This window comes from Tursiops truncatus, chromosome 8 (assembly GCF_011762595.2).
Source record: "Tursiops truncatus isolate mTurTru1 chromosome 8, mTurTru1.mat.Y, whole genome shotgun sequence".
Classification (NCBI taxonomy): Eukaryota; Metazoa; Chordata; class Mammalia; order Artiodactyla; family Delphinidae; genus Tursiops; species Tursiops truncatus.
In genome coordinates, this window is record NC_047041.1 from 54352737 (window position 1) to 54375257 (window position 22521).

The 22521-nt window shown below is 55.4% G+C and overlaps 1 protein-coding gene across 4 annotated transcripts in view; it reads right to left on the minus strand.

Moving 5' to 3' along the window:
* The window catches only part of CAPN5 (calpain 5), a 57458-nt gene continuing 34937 nt past the window's right edge, over positions 1-22521 (minus strand). For all 4 annotated transcript variants that reach the window (XM_073808403.1, XM_033862211.2, XM_073808404.1 and 1 more), the window contains 10 exons: positions 14249-14457; positions 10747-10939; positions 9710-9903; positions 8947-9024; positions 7317-7512; positions 6555-6677; positions 5217-5413; positions 4185-4300; positions 3525-3661; positions 1-2572 (listed from right to left, as the gene is read on the minus strand). In XM_073808403.1, coding sequence (XP_073664504.1) covers positions 2390-2572; positions 3525-3661; positions 4185-4300; positions 5217-5413; positions 6555-6677; positions 7317-7512; positions 8947-9024; positions 9710-9903; positions 10747-10939; positions 14249-14457 — 1626 coding nt within the window. In that variant the 3' untranslated portion in view covers positions 1-2389. The remainder of the gene's footprint in view (positions 2573-3524; positions 3662-4184; positions 4301-5216; positions 5414-6554; positions 6678-7316; positions 7513-8946; positions 9025-9709; positions 9904-10746; positions 10940-14248; positions 14458-22521) is intronic.

Below are 22521 nucleotides of genomic sequence, written 5' to 3' on the forward strand. Positions count from 1 at the left end.
TTTCTGGAATTGTGGTAACATTTATTCTGAGAACGGAACAGGTCTCCACTCCCCTGACCCTGCGCTCAGCCCTGAGGAGAACGCAGCCCAGCTCGGGGTGCTGTGCAGCAGGGGCCCCACCCATCTGCAAATGGGGACTTGAGGCCCCTGTGGACTGCAGGGTGCACCAGGCAAACAGAGCGGCTGCTCTCCCCACTCACCCTCCAGTCCCAGCCTGAAAGAGCTCCATCCTCACCTGCCCAGTCCCCAGGGCCTCCGGGGGACCAGGATCCCCACACAGCCAGGAGCCAACCAAGAGGGGCAGGGAGCAAGGGCAGGGCTGTCTGAACCAGTTCTGACAAAATGCCCAGCCCCCAGGCTAAAGCCCACACAGGTCTCCAGCTGGTCCTGGTTTGCCCCCGTAGCCCAGGTGGACATGGCTGAGCAAAGACCCGTGTGTCGGCCCCAGAGGCCCCAAGCTGGCTTATCCGGCCCTCGACACTCCACCCAACTCAGGAGTCTTCCTTTCAAACAGACACTGAGAAGTGGTGATTACATGACTGTATATAGTGTGTACGGATACAAAGATACATAGAGAAAGGGTATTGTTTTGCCCTTATACAGCACTTGCTAGGAAGAGTGCTGACAAACGATAATCACTGGCCCCACTTTGCAGAGGGGGAAATCGAGGCACAGGAGGTTTAAGCAACTTGCTCCTGGTCACACGCAAAGTCCTCACCCTAGGTTCGGGTTCTTGAGGAGAAGTCCCAGCTTTTCGAGAAGGAATCCTTTTGTCCTCCTTGTCATTCAGTTCCTGGCCCCTCCCGTGACCCAGGGCCAGGACACAGGAGCAGAGCCAGCCAGAGCGAGGGGTCAAGAATCCAGCATATCCAGCCAGGTCACTGCACCCCAGAGCCAGATCTGGAGCTGAAAAGGCAGGTTCCCCAAAGGAATTCCCAGCAAGGCCACAGGAATTCCTGATCTTGAACCAACTGGACTTTTTCACTGACAACACCTGGTCTGGAGCCTGAGAAGGGCACAGGGAGATCCAAAGATGGTCACAGCGCCAACACTCTCCAAGAACGCAGTAGGTGCTGGCTTGTAAAACATCCGGGTACAAACCCCCATCTTCTTCATCCACCTCCAGACCTCCTCTGAGAAGGTATGACCTCGCCACGTCCCTCCCCAAGCAGATCAAAATAAAATCAGAGGATCACAGGAACTGGAGCTTAAGAAGAAAAAAGGGTTCTGCCTTTCAGTTTTCCTTTAAAAACCCCTGGTTAAAATTGAGAGTTAAAACGGAAAGAATATAAAACGTTGAGGACTAAAAGGAGAGTTTTGGTCCAGGCAGCAAGAGGGTGATGTCTCCTCGGCTACGCTTTGAGGGGAATGTTGGTGGAAGGGCCTCTGGTCAGACAATGGATTTACCATCTCCTGTCAAGCCCAATGTGCAAACTGATGTCAACGGGCCCGAGACCACCACTGCAGAGTCCCTGCTCCCGGGAAAAGCCCAGGTCTTGCAGCAGAGGGGGGTGCCTCCTCTCAGGTCTCTCCCCGCCTGGCCCACTACATCAGACACACTCCTTCCCGCGTCAGGGCAGTGGAGGCAGGACGCCCTTCCTCTCCACCCCCTCTCCAGGGACCCTAAACCAGAGGCTGGGAATGCAATCAGAACGTAGAAGGAGAAGGTGGCTGCAGCTCCTCTGGGCGTCTGTATCTGAGAGGACCTGAGAGCAGAGGCGAGGCCCAGGACGGACGCCAGGTCTCCCAGAGCTGCGAGGAGAGGCCCGGCTCCACATGGGGTCTCATGGGCATCGTTTATTCATTTGGCGAATCTCCTTTGAATAAATACCTGATGGGCGGGTGAGTGGATGGGATTCGAGAATGGACAGATGTCACCTGGACATGTCCCAAATTCTAGCCTGGGCAGGAACCCAAGAGCCAAGAGTCCTTTCAAGGTGGCTAGAAAACCAGATGTAGGTGACAAAGAAAGCAAGTCTTGGACACTGGGGCAGGTCTGGGACACAAGGGGCAGGAGTGGGCCTTGGGGATGTGGTAGTTTGTGTGTAAACAAGTGACATCTTCTTGGCACTCCGCTGGCAGACAGCAGGGCCTTGGGAGAAGGTTTTCAACGGATAGAGTCCCTTAGCCATGGTGGCAGTTGGGGTAGGGAGGGCTATTTTAAATCTCAGGCAAGACGACTCCTCTATGAGAAGGGAATGCTTTGGGGTCCTCGGGACGCTGAGGCAAGTGTCTTTGAGAGGGACAGAGACCTCCCAAGGTCACACAGCAAGTCAGTGGAAAAGCTGGGAAAAGGACGCCAGTGTCCCGGCTCCCAGGTTAGTCCCTGGCCTGGCTGGGGACATGCGGATGGTGGTGAGAACTGTGGGTGCAGGTAGATGGGCAGGCATCAGATGGCCGTGAGGGAGGCACTGCTGAGGATGCGCACAGCAACGGTGCCCGGCAGGTCGCTGGGCTGCTGGCTGTTGCGGTCTCGGAGGTGGAGGGTGTGCAGGGCCTGGAGGTCGTCCGAGCTGGCCTTCAGGTGCACCTGGCCCAGAAACTCATCCTTCAGGACTCGGTAGTTCCAGATCTGGAAGGAGACAGAGGATGGTTGGGGGCCATCTCCAAGACAAGGACTATGGGTCTGAGGGCTGCTGACAGCGGCGGCAGAGCCTTGACTCCCCTTCCTGTGACGCAAGGTGGGCTGAGGAAAAGGAGCCCTGCATCTGCCTCACCGTGGACCTTGGGCAAGGCCATGCCCCTGCCAGAGCCTCAGGCTTCCTCCCATATGTCAAAGCTCCCCTCCATGTATACAGTTAAATCTGTCATTATTAGCTCTGCTGTTGACCTTGGGTGACCTTGGACAAGTGATACACCCCCTGCTCTGGTTTCCCCATCTTCAACATGAGGTTTGGATCAATGGCTCCTAAGGGTCCTTCCAGCCCAAACATCTATGGGTCTGTGATTTGATCCGGAAGGACTCAGTGTTAAAAAACTTGGAAACCCTATAGTAGCTCCCCCAGGATACCCGAGCGTTTGTTTACAGATGGTTTCTCACCGGGAGAGATGCTGGCCTGGACCCCAGGGACAGAGGGCTTCCTGCCAATGAGCTCAGAACTGTGGCCCCCTTGGCCTGAGAGGGGAAGGAAGCCCGTGCCCAGGACCCTGGCTTTCTAATCCCCTGCTCTCAGGCAATAGTCACTCCTACCATCTGCCACCAGGGAAATTTAAGGAACAACTCCCAAGGCTTTGGGGCAAGACTGGCAGAGATGCCCACTGTCCCTGGCCAGCAGTCTGACCCTGCTGTGTCCCACAATCCCTACAGCTAACCCAACTCATCCCACCCCACAGAGGGGACTCTGGGGCACCGGGAGGGGCAGGCAAGAGAATTCCCTAGGCCACACCATGCCAGGGACAGAGTGGGAACCAGAACCCAGTGTTCCTGGGTCCCTGTCAAAGGCCCTGCCACGCTGGGCCCAGCCACTCTGAGTGCGGAAGCATGAGGCGGGGGGCCCAGGAGGGACCCCAGACAGGTGGGTCACCTGCACAGTGATGGGCTGGCTTGGCTTCTTGCGGTAGAAGATGCCTTTCACATCATACTCAGGAGTCGAGGTGCCTTTCTGCACGGCCGAGCGGACTTTGTCCCCCTCACTCTCGATGATCACGTACGAGTTAGCCCCTAGAAAGAGGGAGTGGGCAACGGGGTGAGGGTGGGGCTGGGACAGGCCCCGGATGAGACAGAAGCCTGGGCTCGTGTATTCAGGAGAAGGGAGACCAGAGCCTGGCCAGCTCCCTAACTTCCAGAGACAGGAGGGGGCACACTGGTAATCTCTGGTCTCCAGACCTTTACCCAAGCTGCTCCCCCCGCCCGGAGCACCTTTCTCCCCTACCTTCCTTCACCAGGCTTCACGCCTTAATACCTCCTTAGCCTGGAGAAATGCCCCCCCCCCAAAAAAGCCTTCCCTGAGCCCTCCCTCCTAGCTGCCTGTCCCTGCGGCTGACTGCCCTGGCACACTGGAAGCCGCCCGAGGGCAGGAGGCAGAGCGTGTTCTCTATACGCCCAGCTTCATCCCAGGGCTGGGCCCAAAGTGGATGTCAGGATGGGTTTGCTCATTCAATGAGTGAGAGCAGGAGAGCTCTGGAGGCTGTGTCTGTGGCTTGGGAGGGGAGGAGGGCTGGGGGTTTTCTCCAGGCAAGCTCACCTGTTGGGGAGTCCTTGAGACCGGCGGCCCCCAGGACATGCACCTGGGTCACCTGCTGGGGGTAGCCGCACAGGGAGCTCCAGCAGGAGTGGGGAGGCTCATCCAGGCATAGCTCCCTGATGCGGGGCAGAGGAGAAGGGGCGGGAGGTGATGGAGAGGGTCCGGGAAGACGGAAGGTCAGGGGATTCGAGAAGAGTGGGGCGGGGGTCAAGAGCAGCGTTTAGTCCAGACAATGCTTGTCTCGGGCAAACAAAGCCCCATAAGCTTCCCGCTGCCCCATCCCTACCCAAGGGTGCCCCCTCCTCTCCCAAGGGAAAAGCAAGGTACCGAGCATTACTGTGTGCCAAGCACTCTGCTGGGATGTTACAGGTATTATCTCTAATCCTCACAAAGCCCTGGGAGATAAGTGACTGCCACTCTGCCCATTTTACGGATTAGGAAGCATCAGGATCGCTGGGGGAAGGGGCTTGCCCAACACAGCACAGACTGGCGGGACCGAGGTCCGCTAATTCCACAAGCTGCCCCCCCAGTCTGGGACGTGGGCAGGGAGCACCGACTCTGGGCTGCCTAGCAAGGTGGGAGGGCAGTGTGGGACGCACAGGTCTGCACTGCAGCAGGGATGGGGGTGGTTTCAGGGTCCACCTAGCCGGACTCTGCCACTGGTGGCACGGACTCAGAAACCACCCCCAGCCAACGTCGATCCCCAGTTCTGATCTATAAAATGAAGGGGTCAGGCCTCCCCCCACCCCAGGGTTCAGGAAGAGCAAATGAGATGAGTGAAAGCTTCTTTGTAAACTGTGAAGCGCTCTGCACACGTGAGCAGCTGCTCCTTCGTGTGGCCAAGAGAGGCTGGGACAGGGGAGGAGAGGAAGGGGAAGAAAGGGGATGGATGCTAATGTCAGGTCAGGGAGGCTGGAGGCCCAGGCTCCATGGCTGAGGACGACACTGAAGATCTCTGGGCTGCAGATTGCGGGCCAGCCTGGTGTGGACCTAGGCCCTGCCAACCCAGGCCCCCAGCCAGTCCCCACGCACCGGCAGTTGGAGGGCACATCAGTGAAGACTCGGAGCAGGAACTCGCCGGTGTGTCCTGGCTCGAAGGTGGTGGGGATGATGACGTAGCGGCCCTCGGGCTGCTCCGTGCGCAGGAAGACACTGCGGGAGTTGATGTAGATGGAGCTGGCGGTCCTGTGCTGCAGGCTGTGCATACGGTACTGGCGGTTCTCCTCCACCTGACGGGGGTGGAGACATCGGGTCACACAGAGCCCCTCACCCCACCCCGCACCCCACATCTCCCCCTCGTTGCCGGAAGAGGCGTATCTACAGAGTCAGAAGTACATGAGAATCTGTCTGCCTAGGGCTGGCGGGGAGGGAGGTGGATGCAACTGGGTGGTGGCGGCTAAAGGGTGCGGGGTTTCTTTTTGGGGTGATGGAAGTGGCCTAAAATTGACTGTGGTGATGGCCGCACAACTCTACAAATACACTTTAAGTGAGCGAGTCATATGGTATGTGAATTATATCTCATAAAGCTACTGAGAGGGGTGGCAATGGGAATCCCCCTGGTGACAATGTCTGCGGGGTTTCTGACATCACAACAGAATCAAGTATCACTATCTGCGCAGGACACAGCATGTGTCCATGAAATGACATCACCAGCTGCCGGGACATGCTGGACAATTCCTGGAATAAGTGCCATGATAAGCTATAGTCACATCAGCGAAGGTCATGTCACGTCAAAGTCACAACGTCAGCACGCAGTGAATGTTCCAACATGCTGACGTGAACAAACGGTTATGATACGACCCAGCACATCAAATGCCAGGGCCTCGACTCAAGCCGTGGGCCCAGCACATGCACTTGGTTTCATTAGGTTCTTGGAGTCTGGCAGGCCCAAGGCGCCCCGCTACGCTGAGTGTCATCACACACAGGGCGTCACAACGTGTGGAAGGCCTCGGGGCCCAGGCCAGGGGAGTGGCCAGGGGGAAGCCCTCCTGGCTCTGCCCAGGATGCTTCTTCCCAGTGCCCAGCAAGGCTTCCAACTCAGGGGAGCCAGAGCCCTGAGGGAGGAAGCCGTGGGGGGCCCCCCAGAGCCTAGGCCCGACCACCAGCAATCGTCCCCTTCCCCGTCCAAACAGCCTGTGGGTCTGGGCAAGAAGAAATCAGGCTGAGAGCTCCAGTGGGACCAATCCGAGGCAGGCTGGGCCTCTGTGGGGATCGAAACAGGACCTGTGTCACAGCACAACCATGGCATCATCCAATGTGGCCAGGGGGACAGGGGTGATGTCAGAGACCAAAGTGCTCTAGAGTGTTCTCCCCCAGGCCCAGGCAGCCCAAACTCTCCTTACCCAGAGCAGGGGTCCCAGCTGGCCTCACCTTGTAGATGTCAAAGCCAATGGCCAGATTTTCACCCTTGCCATCCCGGCGGGTGGACTGTTTGGGCCGTTGCTGGATGCAGATCAGCACTTCATCTTCTGGCTTTTTGACATCAAAGATGTACTGCGGGTGCAGCAGAGGAAGAGGGGCGCACGGTGAGACCACACCGAAAACGGCTCCCGAAGCTCGGCCCAGAGCTCAGCTGTGTGAACTTGGGCAAATCACGTCACCTCTCCGAGCCTCAGTCCCTCATCTGTGAGATGGGCTGGCAGTGTCCACCCCGCACGTGGGGTGGAAGGACTCGGGGAAACGATGGATGCTCAGCTCCGAGCCTGCATGCAGCTGGTGCTCAATGAGGGCACACCGGGCGTGAGGACCAGGCGGGTGCCAGGGTCATGACCGAGGAGGCCGCAGGGGAGGAGTCCCGTGGGGAGCCAGCCTGGCCAAGTCTCCCCAGAAGGAGCAGCACCATGTGTGAAAACAAGGGGTTTGAGGCCCCAGCTCAGCCTCTAAATACAATGTCCCCGTAACTCTTATCAGGGCACTCATTAGTCCTCAGAGCCTGCAGGTCATATTGTGAGGTTGCGGGTGACAGGACCTCCCAGACACGCCCATCCAACCCCGCTGTACAAACGGTGCACCGAACCCCACGGAGGTACAGGGATGTACCCGAGGTCGTGCCGGAGTCCGTGGCAGGACGGCGCCGAGGGCCCCACAGTTGCTCAAGGGGTGGGGGCGGGGGGGATCCCCAAGGAGGCCCACCTGCGGGTTCTGGAAGAAGGTGTCCTTGTGGTTGATGCAGCCCCCGCTGCGGTTGTGCAGCGGGTCCTCGTGCCGCGTCCAGGCGCCGCACAGCCGGGCCTCCTCCCACGTCTTGTGGATGCTCAGGTAAGACGTGTTGATCAGACGGCACTTGATGATGTCCGTGAAGTATCGGCACACGTCCTCAAAGGTCATCCTGGGCGTGGCAAGGGGCTGAGCCGCCGGTCTCCCCACCCCACCCCGCCCACCAGCCTGCCCACTCGCCCCACATGCTCTGCGCCACGGCCTACACAGCAAGTGTGGACATGGCATCACACGGACCCTTCACATCTCTTTTGGCCTCAGTCTCCTGCTTTGTAAAACGGGAATAAATCTAACGACAGCTGCCTACCTCAGAGTCAGTGCAGGAATTAAGCAATGCAATAACAATAAAAGCACGTAATACAACTTCCAGCAGACAGGAGTTGCCAAAGGCTGGCCGTTACAATTATTAATAGTATGAATAACTAATGTGTACAGCCCTCTACAGTTTCCATCCATTGTCATCCACAGCTAGTGGTGGAAACCCCTTGGTAGGCGAGCTGCAGTGGCCAGGATACTGCGACACCTGCAGGAGCCTGGGCAGGGGGAAGGGGAGTGCCCACCCACCTTCAAGTGTGCACATATATGAGAATATGCACATATATGCATCAAGGGTGAACATATCTGAGAAAGGCCTTAGGAGGAAGCCCTTTCCTGATGAGGGTTTTCTACTGCTATGTTTTAATTCGACTGGCCCCTGAGCCAGACTGGGCAAAGTGGATCTCATCCACAGAAGCCCACACCAAAAGGCCTGGGGGGGCCTCCTGCAGTGGGTCCCCTGACACCTGCAGGAGGGGACCTTCAGGATCACTGCCATCTGCCTCTGGATCTGCCTGGGGCCCTCACAACATCTCCCACACACAGGGTACCCTGTATCCCTCCAGGAAATGGTTCAGTCTCCAAATCAAGTGTCCTGCTGAAGAAAGACACTGAGCCTGGCAAGCAGGGCTAAATGCAGAATGAATGAATGCCGAATGAATGAATGCAGGAGTGAATGAAGGCAGGAGTCACTATCATGCTCTTTAAGCAAGGCTGTTGCCATCCTCCAAGCTCACCTCCTCACCTCCCTGAACTCACTCTTCCCATCCCAAACCCAAGTGTGCTCTCTTGCCTCTGGGCTGGGTCTCTGTCCTCGCCCAAGGGCTCCTCTGCACCCTGAGTCTTAGCTCCTCCAAAGGGCCTCTCCTCTTCCTACCTGCTCTCGGCATCAGGCTGCCAGCATGCCCTCTGCCCTCTGGTCAATTCCCCACCTGCTGGTACCCTGGCCTACTTGCCGAGGGCTCAGCCCGGGTACCAGAGCAGCCCAGGGTCCCCTGACATGGGCAGTGGAGGCTATGGGGACGAAGGGGTCCATTCTGCCCAATTCACTTTACAGAGGAGCAAACAGGCCCAAAAAGATGCAGTGGCTTATCCGAGGCCACACGGCAAGTTGATGGTGGGGCATTTTTAGAGCCCTGGCTCCCGCCTCCCTGTCCAGCGCCTCCCGCCCGGCACACAGGAGGCTCCCCTCTCAGCCCTGGACATCCGCCCAGGGCAAGAGCACACTCACCAGAACTCGCCGTCATCCTGCACAGTCACACCCAACTTCTCCCGCTCACTCTTGCTTACTTTCTGCCACTCCTCTGAGCTGGGATGTGAGCACAGGGGAGGGAAGAGAGAGGAGTATCAGAGGGACACCCTCAGGGCCACTCTGGCAAGGGTTAGGAGGCATGAGGGACAGCTCAGCACTAGGCCTCCATCAGTGTGGGTGTAGTTGGGGGCACCCAGGGCCATGCCCAGGCCCCTCTCCAGGAAGTACTGTCTGCCCACTCTCTCAGGCAACCGTGGGCTGCCACCATGCCGGGGATCCGGAGGTCTGGGAGCAAAGCTGCAGGCTTGGGGCAAGTGAGGGGACTGACCCTCAGTGAAGGGAGCTCCTTCACTGGGGGCCTAGGCTCTGCTCCTCTCCTGGCCTCACCAGGGCCATTAACCAAGCACAGGGCAGTCACCCCCATTCCCACCCTTGGTGGCCTCCCTCCCTGCTTTCCTCCCCACTCAAGCGCCAAGACTGGTCTCTACATCCCCTATAGGAATCAGCTCATCCCACCTCCAGACCTCTGCCCATGCTGAATCTATCCCCCCACACACATGCCTGCTCCCAAGTAAGTCTTCTCCTAATGTCATCCTCCCCCCAAATCCTTTAAGGCCCAGCCCTGGTGCCACCTCCTCCGGGAAGTCCACCCTGTCCTTGCCCAAGCCCTCGTACCCCGGCCCACCCACCTGGGGTCTTCCCGGTGCCTGCCCCCTGTCCTTGCCCAAGCCCCGGGCCTCACGTGTCACTCCAGGGCCCGTTCCACTCCCGCTCGCCCCAGGGGTTGCGCAGGCGGATCATGTCCAGCTTCTCTGACTTGAAGAAGGCCAGCAGGCCACGGCCCAGGCGCACCTTGCGCACATCAGTGATGGCATACGCATGGCCCTTCACGAGGCCACACGCCAGCCGGGCCTCCATGTCTGCCGCTGTCACTGCCTGTGGGACACAGTTGCTCAGAGGCAGGGCAGGGCAGGGCAGGCTCCACCTGGAGCCAGAGGCCACACCACCCCCTACAGGACGGGGAGGGAATGGCAGCCCCGCACAAAGGGGAAACATCATTCCTCTGAGGTTAGGGACTGACCTCCGCATTCACAGCCCCTTACAAAGCCGGGGAACAGTAGTGGTGGATAAAGGAAGGGACCTGCAGTGGGATCGGCCCAGGGCTGTGTTGGAGTCGACTAGCACTGGCTCAGTTTTGCAATCTGGTTGTTAAAACGTTAGCCTGAAATCAACCACGGTGGGAGTATTTACACCACAGAAGTCAGCAAACCAGGGCTTTTAAATTTTCCAGTCTTTTATCAACATACCACTGGGTCAGCCAAACCTGGGTTCAAATTCTGCCTTCACTGAGTCCCAACTTTCCCACCCAAAACGTGAGCAGTCAATGAAATGAGACGATCGTCTTGAAGAGCCCAGGCCTGTGCCAGCAGGCAGTAGGGGCTCCCTCGCCCTTCCCATCGCCTCGCAACTGTGATGCCTTAAACCTTGGCCAAAGGACCTATCACTCCGTTATGAAAGGGCTGGGAAAGGGGGACGCTAGTTGAACAGTGTGGGCAAGGCCTTTCGTAGTGTAAGGTTAGGGCAGGGGGCCCGAGGCTTGTGCTGTCCAGCACTGGGGAGGGGCTGCAGCCTCTAACTGCTCCCCTCCATGAGGCTGAGGGTCTGGATTTGTGATCCAACCTGGGCAGGGGCTCTCCCTGAAAAGCCAGTCACCTCCCACCCCAATCAGGGTCAGTGAAGGGGAGGGGCCGCCTCTGGGGCTCGGTTCTGTGTTCTTACCTTGATGGAAGCACTGATGAGGCCTCCCCGGCTGTGCACTTTCAACACGCGCTCAAAGAGCTGGTTCCTCTTGGCCTCATCACTGGCAAAGTCACCCTCGGTCAAGTCGATGGGCTCGGAAACCCCACCTGTGAAGTCCACCAGCGCATCCGCTGTGTTGCCTCCATCCAGGGCCTGGTAACAGCCTGCCAGCCTGGAAGCAATGTGGAAAGAACTCCCAGCTCACGTTCCCCAGCCAGTCTAAATCCTTCACCTGACAGGGGAGATTTCTGAGATTCAGAGAGGTCAAGAGAACTGCTAAGGTCACACAGCAGGCCACACAACAGAGCCAACCCAGGTCTCCGGCTCCCAGGCCAACGTCTGTCCCACTGAACCACACCATTTTGTCACTCAAATTCCCCTTGGCCTTCATAGCCCCATCTTCAAAAATCAGCTGTCCAGAAATCCAGCAATTCTTTTCAGAAGTGTTAAAAGTTCCTATGTCTTTTGACATAATTCTGGACGAGTAACATTATTTATAACAATGTAAAACTAGCAATCACCTAAACGTCTAGCAACAGAGAACTGGTTTTAAAAGCTAATGTTGCATCTCAAGCAGCCATTGAAGAAAACACTGTAAAGGAATTCCTACTGCAGGGAAAATGCTAGTGCCTGCTTGTTACATTTGAAAAGGCAATACAGCCGGACTCCAATTGTGTCTAAAATGTATGCAATAGTTCATTTCAAGAAGATTAAGCATCTACTCTGTGCAATAGAGCAGGTGCTAGGACACAGCTGTGGCTCCTTATTTAAATGTTAGGAAAAAGGTTGGGGTCTTAAAGGCAGAGTGCCAAATGCGAACATGAGAAGCAGAATGGGATCTATGACAAAATACCATTTCCATAAATTGAAAATATGCGCCCACAAAACACCAGCACAGGTTTTGCAAGGTAACCTACAAACAAAAGAGCCATCAAAGATGTTAAAAGAGCTGCCAGTGGTGGGGGAGGGTGCAGGGAGAGCAAAGGGCAGAAATGGAAGACATGGAGAGGGGGTGGGGCCTTGAGGGGACAATGTCCTGCTGTCCGGAACAGAGGAGCTGCCCCATTAACCCAGATGGCCCAAAACAGGGAAGGGGTGAACAGCAACCTGGGAGAATATGCAGGAGTTTAGGAGAGGTTTATTATCCTCTGCATGGTTTCCTATATTTTCTGGATTTCCTATAACAGACATGCATTCTTTTTATAATTTTAAAAGTAAATAATTAAAAACAACAACAACAACAACAAGCATAACTGGTGCAGCCCCTGTGTGAAAACAGTTTGGTGGTTTCTCAAAAATGTAAACACAGAACTACCATACGACCCACCAATTCACTCCTAGGTATATATTCCAAAGAACTAAAAGGAGACATTCAAACAGGTACCTGCACATCAGTGTTCATAGCCACATTACTCATAATAGCAAGCAGGTGGAAACAGTTTACCCGAGTGTCCATCGACAGATGAATGGATAAACAAAATGTGGCACACACATACAATGGAATACCATTCAGCCGTAAACAGGAACGGAATTTTGATACATGCTACAACATGGAAGGACCTTGAAAACACTACGCTAATTGAAATAAGGCAGACACAGAAGGACAAATAGTCCACTTACATGAGTTACCTGGAATAGGAAAATTCATAGAGACAAAAAGCAGAATGGAAGTTCCCAGGGTTGGGAGAAGGGAGAAAGAGGGAGTTATTGTTTAGTGGGTAACAGAATTTATGTTGGGGATGATGAAAAGTATCGTCATCTATACTGGATATAGACAGTGGTGATGGGTACAAAGCACTGTGAATGTAATTGATGCTACTGAATCGTACACTTACACATGGTCAAAATGATAAATATTATATTTTGGACAATTTTTTAAAATAATAAAAATTTTACTTAAAAGAAAAAAAAAAAAAAGAGCTAGCCCGCTGAGTCACTGAGTGGGTCTCCCAGAGCGGGAGGAGAGGAGCCTGCACCCAGGACCATGGTGACCAACTGACGACCAGGGGGCGGGTTTCGCTTTCTTAGGACTAAAAATGGAATCTGCCGACATGTTTTCATGGGTTTGTTTTTCAATTTTATTTTATTTTTTTATATAGCAGGTTCTTATTAGTTATCTATTTTATACATATTAGTGTATACATGTCAATCCCAATCTCCCAATTCATCCCACCACCACCCCAGCCCCCAGCACTTTCCCCCCCTTGGTGTCCATATGTTTGTTCTCTACATCTGTGTCTCTATTTCTGCCCTGCAAACCAGTTCATCTGTACCATTTCTCTAGGTTCCACATATATGCATTAATATACGATATTTGTTTTTCTCTTTCTGACTTACTTCACTCTGTATGACAGTCTCTAGATCCATCCACGTCTCTACAAATGACCCAATTTCGTTCCTTTTTATGGCTCAGTAATATTCCTTTGTATACATGTACCACACCTTCTTTATCCATTCATCTATCGATGGGCACTTAGGTTGCTTCCATGACCTGGCTATTGTAAATAGTGCTGCAATGAACATTGAGGTGCATGTGTCTTTTTGAATTATGGTTTTCTCTGGGTATATGCCCAGTAGTGGAATTGCTGGGTCATATGGTAGTTCTATTTTTAGTTTTTTAAGGAACCTCCATACTGTTCTCCACAGTGGCTGTATCAATTTACATTCCCACCAACAGTGCAAGAGGGTTCCATGGGTTTGTTTTTGATGATGGAGTTTTTGTTTTTCCTTTCTCACACACACACACACACACACACACACACACCACTATCCAAGGAGAGTGACAAACAGGCCTGGGAGGAAGAATCAAGGAGAGGCTCCCACAGAGCTGGTCTCTGACCCCACTGGCCCTCCTGCGCCAGGCCTGCACCTGTCCTGCAGGGGCCTGGGCAGGTCACTCTGCCCCAAAGCCCTCCACAGCTCAGCAAACCTTTGCTCATGCCCATGCTGGGAACCCAGGGCCTGGCACAGAGCAGGAGGAGGGGCAGCAAAGATAGAATGGCTGGACAGTCAGGTAGACAGACCAGTGGGTGGGTGAAGGGGAGGCCCAGCCAGCAGGAAAGGCAGGGGTTTGTCCCAACCTCCTCGACCAACCCAGGCTCGGAGACACCACATGCCCAGCAAGGCCTCCAGGGACGGCTCAGCAACTTGGATCTTTGGAAAAGAACCATCGACCTGAATATGGTTGCTGGCTCTGCCCCCGGCTACCTGCAGGACACCTGCCTGGGCCTCCATCTTCCCAGGTGGAAGCGGGCTTCCCTATGTGGGCGGGTTGTGGGGACCTGACACCAGGTACCCAGAGGCCCTGCAGTCCAGGCCTGCACCACACCCGGCTGTGCTCTGGGTGCCGGGCTCTGAGTTCGCTGTGTGTGTTTGCACCTGCCCCTCACCTCTCTGTGCCTGGAGCCCCAGCTAGAGGAACACCCGCACAGAGCCCAAGAGCAGTTCCACCCCAGCCTGGCCGCCCGACCCTGGCACCTACTTGGCGTAGGCCTTCTCCACCAGGGCACACCAGAACTCATTGCGGGAGCTGGAGTGGCAGTAGATGAGCTGGTTGTTGACTGTGGGCAGCCGGTCATCGATGACCACGTCCACCCACTCCCCGAAGCGCCAGAAATGGAAGTGAAAGATGCCCACGTAGGTGTTGGGCTTCTCGGGGTCCCACTCCTGCTCCTTCCAGTCTGGGATGACCTGGACGGGGAGGGGGACAGGATGGGACACACTGAGGGTCACGGCTGGCTTCCTGAGGAAGTGGGGCTGCATGCCTCCAGGGAATCAAATGGAAAGGAATACTGGGTTCAATTCCCATCTCTGTCATGAACCAGTATGGGACTTGGGCAAATCCTTCTCATCTCCGGGCCTCAGTTTCCCCATCCCTGAAGGGGTTGGAGGCCCCCTGAGGCTCCTCCCAGCTCTGTCATTCTAAGATTCTATGAGCTTCCCCTTCCCTTCCTCATGCCTCCATCTGCATCCTCCCCCTCAGAAATATAGCACATGCACCCAAGTTCCCGCCTGGTCAGTGGTGCCACCCTGCCCCCTGCCCTGCCCGAGCCAGAAGTCGGCAGCCATGCCGGCCTCCCCACTTTCCCTCTCTCCATGCAATCTGAGCTCCCACATTCTGCTAAAATGCATCTCCTCCTCTCCAGCCCCCCGGCACCACCCTGGCCCGGTCCCCCATCTCCTCGCCCCGGGACACTAACAGCATCAGCAACCACATCTGCTCTTGCCCCACACAGCAGCAGAGTGATCTTTCTGATCAGGTCCCCTGGAAAATAAAGCCCAAACCCTTAATATGCTCTGTCCTCAGGCTCGTGTCTCTACCCTCACCCACCCCAGCCTCCACCTACTGCGCCCTGCTCCAGGCTCTTTCTCTGGTCAGGAACTCTGCACCTGCTCTTCCTGCAGCTGACTCTCACTTGTCCTTTAGGGCCTACCCTCCTCCTCCAGGAAGCCCTCCTTGACTCCTCAGACTAGGCCAGGACCCCTGTCCATCCAACTCACGGCCCCTGGCACTTCTCCTCTGAGACACTCTCCCCAGTTATAATTACACAAGTGTGTGACATTGTGTTCAGTGCTGATACTGTCACTGGAATGTCAACTCTCTTAGGGCAGAGACACGTCAGTCTTGGTCACTGCTATCCACCCAGCACCTAGTCCAGGGCCTGGCTCAGAGAGGGTCCTCAATAAACATGTGTTAACTGAATGAATAAATTCACAGGCATCCACTGGGACTCTTAATAAAATTGATTATTTATGGAGCATCTTGGAAATGCCAGATACCAAGCCTGTGACTGCAATGGGTTATCTCGGTTCAATTCACACAACCACCCCATGAAATTACTAATATATCCATCCTTACTTTACAGATGAGAACATCAAGGCTCAGAGAGGGCAAGTAACTTGTCCAGGATCACACAGCTAGAAAATATACACATTCTTTGGAGGCAGGCAGACCTGGGTTTGAAGCCAGGATTCAAACGCAGGTCTGTCTGCCTCCAAATAAGGAGTTCTTTATCAGTGTGGACCACTCTGCACCCAGCCCCACACTGGCACTGAGGACCCAGATGATTCAGACATGGTCCCTGCCCTCGGGAGGCTCCCAGTCTGGTGGGAGAGGTAGGCACACAGGCAAGTGCTGAGGCTGACACGGGGTACATGCGGGGCCATGGAGAGAAGGGAGTGGTGGGCCTGACCCTGGAGGACAAGCAGTAGCTTCTGAGCAGGTGTCCTGAGAGCTGGCAGTGGGCATCGCCCCAGCAGACGAGGACAAACAGAAGAATTTGGGGCAGCAGGAGGTGGGGAGGCAGGGGAAGAAAAAACCCTCACCCTGCTGAGTCAGGGGGACCTGCTGGCCCTTTCGGGCAAGGACCCAGAGGAGCCAAACCCCATCAAGACCAGAAGAACCATCTTCTAGAAGAAAATCACTCCCAGGTATGGGGGAGGGCACGCAGGCAATCCGCCTGAGGAGCCAGAGATGTATCAGGAGGCGGTAAACCCCAAGGTCCGGAGCAGCCTGGGCACAGAGACTTCAGCCATAGCCATTCCCAGCCCCACCCTCATTAAGGATGCTTCTGTTTACACGCCTCCAACCATCAACAGGGATGCCGGCAAAGAGAAATGCTCCCTAGTGGGACATTCGGGACCAAGACAATGAAAATGATAAGCACAGTGAGAGGCGCTACAGCCACTAATGGAGCCCAGCTAAGTGCCGAAGCGCCTGAACCCTCAGGGCTGTCTTCTGAGGGGTAGGGCAGGAAGTCGCTGCAGAAGCCCACCCACAGGCGCCAGTGAGGGAGGCAGGATTCACACTCAGGGCTTCAGAGCCTGACACAGAGTCTAGAACCCAGCAAGGGCTGATTACTAGCTGGTCCCTTTTCAGTCAACTGGGTGTCCTTTCTCAGTGAAAACTCCCAGGCCGGCCTCTGCCCTGACCCCTGGCAGGTTCCCTGACACTTGATTTCAGGACAGAAAAGTGTATCAAAAATGGGGTACAGGGACCTCCCTGGTGGCGCAGGGGTTAAGAATCCGCCTGCCAGTGCAGGGGACACGGGTTCGAGCCCTGGTCCAGGCAGATCCCCCATGCCATGGAGCAACTAAGCCCGTGTGTCACAACTACAGAGCCTACGCTCTAGAGTCCGAGAGCCACAACTATTGAGGCCATGTGCCACAACTACTGAAGCCGCACGCCTAGAGCCCGTGCTCTGCAACAAGAGAAGCCGGCCAGTGAGAAGCCCGCGCACCGCAATGAAGAGTAGCCCCTGCTCGCAGCAACTAGAGAAAGCCCGTGCGCAGCAGTGAAGACTCAACGCAGCCAAAAATAAATAAATAAATTTATTTTGCAAAAAAGGGGGTACATGCAGGGGCACAGAGCAATGGAGAGTCGGAAGCTGGGAACACTGGCCTGGCCACTGCACCCTCCTCCACTCCTCCCTGCTCTGAAAGCTCTGGATTGCACGGGATGCAGAAGAAGGATGGGGGAGGAGGGAGGGAAGAAGAGGAGCCCTCGCAGGAGCTGGGAGGTACCACTGGGGCCACGGGAGGATCATTAAACCCAGGGCTTGGCTCTGAACCCTCTGTTACTCAAAAGGCAGCTAATGAGGCTCCAGGGCCTGTGATAAGAGTCAGCGATCTCCATGGGCCTCAATTTCCCTCCCACACCACAGCCCTTCAAGGAAGCCCTTCAAGGAAGCCCCAGGCCAGCCTTCTCACCCCTCAGCCCCTCTCTGCTGCCAGCCAGGGTACCAAGCGAGAGGAAGCAGTCTGTCCAGGGAGGTGTGCTCCCACGGGCACACAAACCAGACACCCTCCACACCACATCCGGTCATGCCAGAAATCAAGGAAGCAACCAGAGGATTCAGGACCAATCTGAAGAGGCTCCCACTAGCCAAAGGCGGGCCAATCTGAGCAGCAGTAAAGGATAATGACAGTGATGAATGAAAACACATCCGATATGTTCAAATCCATGAGACCATGATGATATTAACACAAACAAATAATTAGTCACTATTGGAGGGTGGCAGGGAAACAACTCATTTTTTTGAAACTGGAAATCAAAAGAAAAAAAAAAATCAAAGACTTAACCTGACTTTTCTATACAAACTGTGCCATAGAGTAACCAAGAGCAGATGAAGGGAGGTTTTTATCTGGTGATGAATTCCATCTAAGAAGTGAGAAGAAATTAGAATATTAGACTCCTATTCTTTTTTTTTTTAAATATATTTATTTATTTATTTTTGGCTGCGTTGGGTCTTCGTTGCTGTGTGTGCGGGCTTTCTCTAGTTGCGGCGAGCGGGGGGCTACTCTTCATTGTGGTGGGTGGGCTTCTCATCGTGGTGGCTTCTCTTGTTGCGGAGCACAGGCTCTAGGCGCACGGGCTTCAGTAGTTGCAGCACAAGGGCTCAGTACTTGTGGCTCGCGGGCTCTAGAGTGCAGGCTCAGTAGTTGTGGCGCACGGGCTTATTTGCTCCGCGGCATGTGGGATCTTCCCGGACCAGGGCTTGAACCCGTGTCCCCTGCTTTGGCAGGTGGATTCTTAACCACAGCGCCACCAGGGAAGTCCTAGACTCCTATTCTTTTGCAACCACTGACAAATAATGGATTTAGGTAATCATGGCTTCTAACATCGATTTAGGATCACCGATGGTTCCTATGTCACAAAAAAGAGACAACCCGACATTATGTACCTCCTGAGACAACTTCGCCTATGAAGCAGTTGTGCAAAAAAAATTGTGCCGCATCTTATGAAGCCTCCAGAGGTGAGTGCTACCTCACAGGAAACTCAGGGCACAGACAAATATTAATCAACACCATGAAAAAGAAGCCTGCAAAATCCAGATGGTTGGAAACTCCCAGGACAAATGACTGGCTTCTTCAGCAACTAGATTGCAAGGGAAAAAAATGAAAAGATGAAGGGGAACCAACGGACTGCAGTAATGGACCTTTGGATCTGATTCAAACAAACTGTAAAATATACGTATAAACATTTGTGACCCAGAGTGGAAACCAGAACATTTACTGGGTATTTGATGATATTAAGGAATTATTATAAAGTGATTTTAGTTATGTTAAGATATTATGGTTCTGGGTTTTGAATGAGTCCTTATCGTTCAGAGATACATCCAGAAATATTTACAGATGAAATGACATGCCGCCTGGGGGGAGCGGGGTTGTAGAGGAAACAAGAGCAACCACGAGTTGGCAGTGGTTGAGGTGGAGGGATGGGTCCAAGGGCTCACTAGGCTGTCTCTCTCCTCTCGCGAGACTACAGTTGAAAAGCCCCATCGCCAGGGACACTAGCTCCCTGGCCCGGCATTCAAAGCCCTGCGGGCAGCTCTCAGCTTCACCCCTGAACACTGCCTCCCTCAGGCCCTATAGGAATCTACAGCCCGTGATGCCTCAGGCCACCTCAGCTTTGCACGGGTGGCTCCCTCTGCCGGCCTCATCCCGTCCCTGTCCCTCCGGGGCCAGCTGAGCAGCAGCTTGCAGGGTCCTCCTGACCCCACCCTCCCCTTGGGCGCCGTCCGGCAGCCCCTCCCCCAAGCTCCTGCTCCGATCCCCACCGCCCGGCACAGGGCCAGGGCCAGCTCCACAGCTGGCTGAGTCTTTCTGGGAGGAAAATCCCCAAATGCCGGCCGCAGCGAGGGCCTGGACAGCTGGTGAGCTTGTACACACTACTGGTGTGAAAGGAAAATACAAATGGAGTCAGTTTTACTAAGACAGCGCTCTAAAACGGAGCTGGGAGGCCACTGAGAAAGTGTGATTTCTGCACGTCGTCACCTGCACGGAATCTGAACTTTGACCACTTCTTGTCTTAACGCAGCCATCCAGAACGTTTGCCCCGTGTTCCAGAAACTCAAGATATTTATTGGATCCTTACCCTAAAATAACTCTTGACAGCCTCAAGGACACATATTTCCTTTAACGACCTTATGGCTTTTGCCTTTACAAGCCCGACTTTTTCTTCCCTGGAAAGCTCTTTGGTTCTACCTGAATCTGTGTCTCCCCCATTGCAATCCCTAAGACCTGCAAATAAAGCTCCTTGTCCTCTGTAGCCTTGATACTGATTGTCGTTTGATGCTGGACATCAATTTACCAACCTCGGTGTGTGGCTGGGACTTAAGCTTCGACTAGGCCACCTCTCGGAGCCTCAGTGTCTCCGCATCTACCTACCTTCCCTCCAAGGCTGTTGTGGGAACGAAGGTGGAGAACGGCCTTGGCTGTACTGCATCGACTGTGGAGGGCTGTGCACACATGAGGGGTCGTCCCTGCTGGTGTGTGGAGTACATGGTGTGTGCAAACCTCGGGGGGACCTGGTCCACCTCCCTCCCAAGAGGAGAAAGGAAAACCTTAACGACAGTCCACTGTGCAGATGGGAAAAACAGGCCTGAAGGGGCTGAGGCACCTCCTTGGGCTGACCGGGCAGTGAGGCAAGAACTCTGGGATTTGGAGCCCCTCGTGCGCCCATTAACAGCCACCCACTGCAGAATCACCCAGAAACCTCAGAGTCCCACTGATGGGTGTGCCACAGTACTCCCTGGTGCCCCAGCACCTGGAGCACCCCCTCGGTGCTCTCCCTCAGGGACTCCCACCCAGACCCAAGTGGCTGGGCTCAAATCCTGCTGGGACCCTGGGCAAGTGAGTGAACGCCCGTGTGTGAGTGTGTGCACAGAAGCATGCATGTGTACGTGCAAGTGTGTGCGTGTGTGTCTGTCCGTGTGGCAGAGAGGGAGCTTCCCACACATTTCTGTTTGGGACCCCAGAGGGCCAGCCAGGAGCATTTCTAAACAAGGCCAGTAGGGCTGCAGGCTGAGGGGCTACAGTGGAATTTCCTGTGCTACCCAAGCTGGGTGAGGTGAGCCACAGTTCTCTCCAGATCCTCAGAACAAGAGGGTCCCTGGTTCTGAGCATCTGGTTTCTCAGTTCTCAGCTTCTGATTCCAAGAGTCTCAAATTCCCGAGTTTCAGACGCCACGGCTGGAAGAAGTCAGGAAGATTGGGCAATCCCCACCCCCAGCCCCTTGGGAGAGGAGTGCCTCCAGCTCACCACCTGGAGCGTGGGGTGCTGACACACCTGCAGGGGGCCCCGGGATCCCTGTCCACAAGGAGTGAGCACAGCCAGATGCTCAGAGACCCGGGCGGCCCCTCGGGCTAGGCTCCCAGGCTCGACTGTGAGGGCTTAAGGTTCCCTCAGCTGGGCCCTTCCAAGCCTGGTAATGGTGAGGAGAATCCACTCCCCCATGACCACTCTCTCCAACCACAGAGCCAGGCCTGGACCCTGCCTATCCCTCCACCCCACACTGCCTGCTGCCCTAAGCACTGGCTGCTGTGTTGCCTCAAGCAACTCACTACACCTCTCTGAACCCTACACTCTTCCTTAGTAAGTAGGTTCTCCTAACACCCTCCTCTCAGAATCATGGTGCAAAGTGAGACGCTGTGTCTACAGCGACTGGGAAAGTACAAGGAGGAAATCCAGAGAGGAAGCCCGTGTGCCTCTCAGGAAGCTCAGTGCTTCACTAGCTTTAAGTCATTTCATCTTCCCAGTGACCCGATGAGGAAAGAACCATTACTATCCCCACCGACAGATAAGCAAACAGGCTCCGAGAGGCTGCTCAGGGTCACGCGGGTGGTGGCTGGCGGCAGCGCCAGGCTGGGTCCCTCACACTACCGTACACTGGCTCAGTGGGAGGCAGGAGCTCAGGAAACGGCGGGTCTCTCTGCTCGGTGGTTTCTCACAGGTTCCGTGGACAGCAGGTCCTCATTTCCCATTCCCTGCACTCCCCCCGACCCAGTCTCAGGAGCAGAACCAGGCCTTCTACTGCTGTCCTCAGGGTGGGAAGCCTGGGTTCCCGTCTCTGTTCCGCCCACCCCTCCCAGAAGTACCTTCAGGAGTGGATGGAGGCTGGGGCTGGAGGGCAGGGCTTGGGGAAGGGAAATGAGGCGGCAGCAGCTGCTCTGGGCAGGGCTCTGGGGTGGAGGAAGACGGGGATGCGAGACCTGCCCAGGGAGCTGTTCCCAAGCAAAGCCCCAAGAGCGGCCTTGGAAGCGGGGCCTGCCCTTGTCTCGGGGGAGAAGCCGGCCTTGCCCGGGCCTGAGCCCTCAGATGGGATGGGGGCATCGGCCCTTCCCATCCCAGGGGGCCAGGGTCATGGGGTCGAAGGTCCACAGACCCAGAGCTTGATCCACGTGCACCCCATCGCCGGCCCCTCCACACACCCTCTGTGACTTCGAGCCGGCAGCCTCCTCCCCGGGCCTCTGTTGTCACCGTCCACAAATTGAGTGAGGGTCAGGGTCAGGGTCAGGTGGGGCACTAAGGCGACATGGTGACATGGGTCTTCTCTGGTCAGTGGGGCAGGGCCGCAAGGGGCTTCCGAGAACCAGGCTGTTCCCTTTAGAAGGTCTGAGGCTGGGAGAGGGTCAGGGGCTGCCTGAGGACATACAGCATGTTAGGGAAATCGGGGCACAGGCCTGATCCCACCCCACCTCTCAGTCACTCCCCTGTCCCGTCTGCCTCCTGCCCGGCCACCCTGCAAGGGAGGGAGACTCCAGATTGAGCACGGCTTGGTGGGTCCCCACCATCCCCTGTGGGCCCCAAGTGTCTCCCCGAGGCCTCAGCATGGCTCTCTCCATGCCTCATACAGAGGCTGGTCTGGGGGCCACTGGAGAAAAAACTGTCAGGGCTGTTGGTTCCTGGCTGGGTGTCAGGGGACCTAGTTTCAAACCCCATGCTGATGTCTGACCTTGGGCCAGTCACCACCTG